We start from the raw sequence: 7,250 nt of genomic DNA, 5'->3' as shown, positions 1-7,250 counted from the left end.
TTTCCCTGAGGGGGCGGGGTGGGGGGGGTGGGATGAACGTAACACTGACTGAGACCACAGCCAACCTTTAGGTTAGCAACTTCCAAATAGACACTAAATCCACAACAACCTGGTTTTCCCTTGAACAGATTGTGGCTCCCCACCCCAAATTTACCAAAGCTTTGTCTTATACGTGTTGTATGCTCTGACTGTGCAGCCCTCTGTGCAGCCCAAGCAATAGCCTGCACTTGCTGAGCGCTTGGAAAGAGGATATATGACCCGCCATCACCCTTCCCTTCAGCCTGCCTTTGGACTGTGCATCGTGGTCTGCTCATAACGCCACTTAAGGGCAGGTGGACTGTCCTGGCTCCAGCCTGGGCACTAGAGTCAGCCTCCCTGGGCTCGCATGCTGATCCTGCCTCTGGGTTAGCTGGGTGATGTTGGGCAACCAACTTGAGTCCTCTAAAGCCTTGGCTTTCTCCTCTGGAAAGGGGGGGTCATGGAAGTGTCTGCTCTGTAGGAAGATGGTTAGGGCTAAATGACATAGCCCCTGTAAAATTTTGTTGTGTGGTGCCTGTTGTGTGTGGTCTCTGCCCGATCAACTCCTGTTGCTGCTATTGTTGAAGGTGAGACTTAACATTAATCAGTTGTTCAGACCATAAAAGATGAGCAAAAGGTTTAATAAAATACCAGAAAAGGGCCTTGAGTAAAAATAGTTTTGTGGGGTTTTCTGAGCTGTTCACCGCTGTGCCTGCTCTTTCATGATGCTTGTGAAGAGTGAGGCAAATTGATACCATGCTTGGGAGTGATAATAGGCCTTGCTTTATTTTGGCATGTGTGGAACTGAGGCCAGAAGACCAACTGATCTCTCTTTTTTAAAAGTATGTGTTTGATAAACAAGTAAACCATGTTTGTTATAGAAAAACAATATGCAAATGTTTTTCAGAAATAGACCTGTAGGCCAAGGGATGACCACTTAACAAATGACAGATATTTTTGTAGACTTTTTTTCAAGCATGAATGATTTGAACTTAACAGTGTTTTTTGACTGCATTTTAGGTTTGTATCCTAACTTTGACAGTTGTACATCATAAGTTATTTTTAGGTTTGTTTGTTTTTTTTTTTTCTCAAAGCAATATATATGGCTTTTAAAGATCTAATTATTTGCTTTGAACTCCTTTTTGGTTTGTACCTAGGTGTCAACACTTATATATGCATTTTGTTTTTGAACCTCGGTATAAATCCACAATTAATTATAAGCTCAGTATTCTTGGTTACTTTCTGTTTTGGAAGACTTACAATTGTCCTGTCCCCTACCCATCCCAGTATCCTACCCTGGCCTGCAGTGGCGTCACAGGAGAAAGAAAGGCCGATGCACCCGTCTCTTGCTGTCTCTCTCTTGCTCCCTCTGTCTCTGACCGCACATCTATTTGCCTGTGTGGTCGCCCCCGACCCACCACTGCTACACAGGCACTGCGCCCTCACCCACTCGTGTCTGTCTTTCTGTCTGTGCCCTGTCTTTTCACTGTGTCTGTCTGTCCGTCTGCCTGTCTTTCCTGCTTGCTGGAGCCCGTCACAGGGCCCTCCTCACTTTGGGACAGACTCTGCTTTTTCTGGGCCAGTGCTAGGCTCGGAGAGAGGAGTGCTGTGAAAATTCAACTCGGACTCTTCACCAAACCACACTGCAGTCACGCTTAGCATCTGGCCACCAGTTTGTCCACTTAGGATAAGGTCCCTAACCCTACCCATAAGTTGCCCATTTCCCTTTTGATCTAGAAACAAAACACGTTTAAAAATCTTAAGAAAATTAAGGGCCCAGCTTGAAAGGTTGGGGAGAGTCCAACACAACTATAATTTAATTTGGTTTTTTCATCTTTATTTTCTTGTGAAGGGAAAGCCAGATGCCGCCCTTTCCAGTGAATAAGTTAGCAGACCATGATGTGAAGGAACAGCTTAATTCAGCAGCGTGACGAGGGTTTGAGCTGGCACTTTTCAGCCAGGATCACATTTACACACACACACACACACACACACACAGTCTGTTTCAAGTTTTAGTGAATGAAAGAAATTCACATGATAGATTGCCATTGTAAATTTTTAAGCAGCTTTTATTGTTGCAGTAGGAAATATAACTTTTTTGATAAGTTATTGGTACATCAGCTGACTTTTAGTGTTAGAAAACTTTGAATCTGGATTTTTCTAATGCAAAATCCCATATCAAGAGTTAATAGACAAGGGAAAAAAAAAAGCATTAACTGAAGAAAAAGGGAGAGTGGACTATAATGAGAATAGAAAACTGAAAGGGCAGGAACTTCCTTGGGGTCCTGTGGTTAGAACCCTGTGTCCCTCTGCCAGGGGCACGGGTTCAATCCTGGCTGGGGAACTGAGACCTCATATGCCATGCAGTGTGGCCAAAAAAGAAAATTGAAAGAACAAACTGAAATTGCAGTCAGTTCTGCTATAACAAAACATGCATTCCTAAAAAATTACTGCACTATGCAAAGTTGTGCAATAAAACCCACAAGAGACTCATTAGAAAAATGGGATAATGGGCACAAACGGTCAAAACTTAATCAGTGAGTGACACTGAGAAAGGTAGGACCCTAACAAGAATGGTAGCACAGTTGCGTGTGTATTAAATGCTTTGAAAAATGCCTAAATACTCTAATATGAGTTTTCCTTGAAGACAGCCTGGCACGCGCTTCTGAAGGTCGAGGTCAGCAGGGTTTCAGGTTGTGAGCTGCTGTGAAGTGGTGGAAGGAAGCCTATCCGAAATGGAGGGAAATGTCGCACCAGCTGTGGGTGGCATGGCTCCTCACGTCCGTGGTGAACTGGGGTGGCTGGTGGATGTTTGGTGGGGGTGAGCAGACTGAGGGTGTGTGCTTTTATTTTCACTGGCTTAGTTCAACCAGGTGTCGTTTTCTGTGTCCACCTAGTGCTTCTTACAGAGGAAATCTCACAAAAGCAAATGCAGAAATTCCTCCTGCTGAAATCATTCCCTAGTAGATCAGTGGCTTCAGAATTACTTTCTGTCTTCAAGATGATCATTACAGAAGAGTAATTAGATTGATAATTTACATCATTTGATATAAGAGAAAATACATCACTTTCACTCAGAGACACTTGAGAATTCTGATAACACGTCAAATTGTAAAAGGAATGTATTTCCTAGAAGTCAAAGATCTGGTTGGAAGTTTTTTCCCCCTCTTTGTATTACAGATATTGTGGTATTCCTTAGTACTCTTCCACTGGGGATACACAGGATGATTTTTGTGGCTGAATATGGATGAATATTTTTATATTTAATTTATATCAGAAGTGTAATGTATATTACAGACTTTTAAAACCTATTTTATACATACTATTGTTTGGGGAAAATATCTCTCAACTGAATGATACCCTATTTCATGCTAGGCCATCTGAAAATAGATTGGGAGGGGCAGTTTTGATTGGGGGTAGATTCAGGTTGCCCTTGGTGGAGTGGTACCATTTACTGGTGATGAGGGGCTCGGGGAACAGGAATTTTAACCACCCTGAGGTCCTGTACGAGAATTGTTGTGTCCAAAACACCAGTGATATCCCCATAAGAGACTGGTGAATATTGGATTAGGGAGAAACAGTGGAGTTGATCATTTACATAGAAATGTTGAGTGAAAAATAGTATTTTATGTGGCAGATGTGGACTTCCTCAGCTGTGGTTAATGGTCCTGGAGACATTAGCCTGGTGTTAGGCAGTCTCTCACCATTGGCTGAGCAGTGGAATCACACAGAACTTGTAAGCATCTGAATGCCCAGGCCACAGAAAAATCAGAATCAGAATCTCTGAGAGTGGAAGTGAAGAAGCATCAGTATTTTTTTTAGCTCATTAGGTTATGCCCATGAGTAGCCAGGGTTGAGAAGTACTGGTCTGGGACCATGTGAGAATCACTCTCTTCACAAGAAGAGCTGCACCAGTCAGGCCAATGTTAACTGAAGGCCTACTCTGTGCCGGGTTGTCAGGGGCGGCTAACTGAGGCAATAAGCTCCGTCATCCAACGGAGTCGGGAAATGGAAACAGATTTTCGCAGTCCTGGCTGACAAGGGCTGATGCTTGAAAGTACATTCAGAGTATCTGGGGATCACAGAAGAGAAGGAAACTTAATTTTTTTTTTTTTTTAAAGAAATCCTCAGATGCCAAATTAACTTATTTTGGCTTTCCCTCCCTTACACACAACTGTCATATCTGAGGAAGAAAGCAGCAGGCACTTCTAAATGACTACCAGTTAGGCCTTCCTAACTTGGTTGTAGCCTTTGTTTGTTCTAGTTGGAGAATTTGAATTCTGTTTATAGATAACATAATAATTTTGTCCTGGTGTAGAGCAGGCTCTTAGTACCTCATAAAGCATCAGTGACCAGATGTCCTTCTGCGAATAACTCAGCACAGCTTCACTGGTTAAAAAAGACATTTGGAAATAAACCATTTACATGATGGGAAAACAATGGAAACAGTGACAGACTTTATTTTCTTGGGCTCCAAAATCACTGCAGATGGTGACTGCAGCCATGAAATTAAAAGATGCTAGTACCTTGGAAGAAAAGCTATGACTAACCTAGACAGTATATTAAAAAGCAGAGACATAACTTTGCCTATAAAGGTCCATTTAGTCAAGGCTATGGTTTTTCCAGTAGTCATGAATGGATGTGAGAGTTGGACCATAAAGGAGGCTGAGCGCCAAAGTATTGATGCTTTTGAACTGTGGTGTTGGAGAAGACTCTTGAGAGTCTCTTGAACTGCAAGGAGATCAAACCAGTTAATCCTAAAGGAAATCAGTCCTGAATATTCATTAGAGGCACTGATGCTGAAGCTCCAATACTTTGGCCACCTGATGCAAAGAACGGACTCAGTAGAAAAGTACCTGATGCTGAGAAATATTTAAGGCAGGAGGAGAAGGGGACCACAGAGGATGAGACGGTTGGTAGCATCACTGACTCAATGCACATAAGTTTGAGCTAGCTCCGGGAGTTGGTGATGGACAGGGAAGCCTGGTGTGCTGCAGTCCATGGGGTGGCAAAGAGTTGGACACTACTGAGTGACTGAACTGAACTGTAGTCAAATTGATTCTAATATGCGATTTTTAAAATATTCATATAGCTTCCATGTTGTGAGAAATAGATGTTGAGTCACATACATTTTTAAACCTAAGAGTTAAGCAAACATGCCATTTTAAAGTACAAGTTTAACTGAAGGTAATTACTAAGCTACCAGCATAAGGTACTTAAGTAGATAAAGTTACTAAATAATGTACTTGTTTCTGATGGTAACATTCTTCAGCTCTCGATTTATTTAGTATGCATTGCCTTCCTCTGAGAGAACCTGATTCTCTAGTGGATAGACTTATTTTCAGTTAAACCTGTGTAGTTCTTGCTTAACCATGAATTACTTCCTGGTTTATAAAACAGGCAAAGCTATTTGTGGTATTTTTGTCTTACGCCTTTGGCATCTTAGTGGTGTGAACCAGAGCTGTGCCATCTGTAGTCAAGTAAGATTATTTTAAAAGTGGGGGAGGGGTTGGGGGAGGGGAGTGAAGTGATTCACTGGAAAATTTCAGCACAGATTCATAAGGAACGATAAGATAACCCTAGAAACATTCTTATTTGGTGTCATGTGCTGGTGGGTAGTGACAAAAAAATAAAATGAAAGTACAACTTGTTTCTTAACACTTTGCTGTTTTGAAAATTGGAGATATCCCGCACTAGAAAGGAAGAAATAATTCTGTGTGGTGTCAATGAACAGAGTTCTGGAGATGAATGAATAATTTTGCCCTCTCTGACTACAAATTGGAGTCAGTGAGGTTTATTTCTAAAATGCAAAACCCAGTAGTCTCAGGTTTAAAGTGGCTATTTAATTTCCTAGTGGTTATCTATGTATGATAAACCTCTTTATGGTGAAATGTTTTCTTAAGCAGAAGGACCAGTTCCTAGAATCCAGAATAAGTCTGTAGGGCCTAGATAAGCCATTTCTGAAAGCTGGTGAGTTTAATATATTTTCACTTAGTGACACATTTTTTGAACCTAAATGTGTTGATTTCAGGGGACTCCTCCAGGGTTCCATTGAAGACTTGCCTGAAACTGTTTTTTCTCCACCCCCCCCAACCCCCCCACTTTGTTTTCCTTTTCAGAAAGAAGACATAGCTCATCCAGCAAGCCTTCTTTGGCCGTTCCTCCCACTTCAGTGTTTTCCTTCTTCCCTTCTCTGTCCAAAAGCAAAGGAGGCAGTGGAAGTGGAAGCAGCCGTTCTTCCAGCGGAGGTGTCCTGAGCACATCCTCGTTAAGTTCCAAGTTGTTGAAATCGCCCAAAGAGAAACTGCAGCTCAGGGGGAACAGGCCAATGCATCCCATTCAGCAAAATAGAGTCCCCCATGGTAGAATGTGAGTATGGCTCAGAGGGTTCTTAAAGCTCACCAGCCGCAAGTGGAACTGTGTACACAAGTAGCCTGTGAGAGTGTCTGTGGATAATGTAGAAGAAAGCCCACTTTGGGGGACATCCAGATACACGTTGTTGTTTCTTTTTGTTTCCCTATTACAGCTTGGGCAACTTTGCAGAGTCATGATAGCAATAATGATCAGGTTAATAATACTTATCTACTGATCCTTTCTTCTGTGCCAGCTGTTGAGATTTAGTTGCGTGTATTGTCATTTACTTATCACAGCAATCCTGTGTAATAGATACTGTGGTTATCTCCTTTATGTGCACAATGAGAGGGAAGCATGAAAAGATTTAGCCATGGGACTCTCCAGTCGAACAGGCCTGAGGTTCAAATCCCGCCCCTGTCACTTGCTAGCTGAGGGGCCTTAGCCAAGGCCCTGTTTTTCTCGGAGTTTTAAGACCATGGCCCCTGTGCAGGGTCGCTGGGACGATAGGATTCATGTGTTAGAGTCAGTTAGCCAGTCAAGGCTGCTAGTGTCAGCCCCGCAGGAGACTGTGCAGGAAGGGGTGCTGGTGCTGCCGCCACTGATGCTAACAGTGAGAATAAAAACCAGAGACCCCCAGAAGCTGTTCTAGGGTTTTCTGGGCCTTGCAAAGCAAATAGGGAAGCAGTGCTTCCTCCCACCCCCTGACTTGGGTTCACGTCAGAGCACTGATGAGGGGAAGCTGAAAGAGGTTCCCACTACGAGGACAGGCCTTGACAAGTTTCCGCGGTGGCTCCATAGCTGGCAGGCTCTGTGTGGTCACGTGAAGAGCAGCCGCTCATGGAAACCCGTCCTGCCGGCTCATGGCATCCCTCGGCCTT

General features: G+C 43.1%; 1 protein-coding gene across 1 annotated transcript in view; it reads left to right on the top strand.

Annotated features, from left to right (window-relative positions):
* ATXN7 (ataxin 7) overlaps positions 1-7,250 on the top strand; it is a 38,472-nt gene that overhangs the window by 10,556 nt on the left and 20,666 nt on the right. Inside the window, exon 2 of the mRNA XM_010851530.1 lies at positions 6,138-6,387. Coding sequence (XP_010849832.1) covers positions 6,138-6,387 — 250 coding nt within the window. The remainder of the gene's footprint in view (positions 1-6,137; positions 6,388-7,250) is intronic.

The sequence above is a fragment of the Bison bison genome, unplaced genomic scaffold (assembly GCF_000754665.1).
Source record: "Bison bison bison isolate TAMUID 2011002044 unplaced genomic scaffold, Bison_UMD1.0 scf7180017864304, whole genome shotgun sequence".
NCBI classification, from domain to species: Eukaryota; Metazoa; Chordata; class Mammalia; order Artiodactyla; family Bovidae; genus Bison; species Bison bison.
Note: the sequence above shows the minus strand (reverse complement) of the source record. Positions and strands in the feature narration are given on the sequence as shown.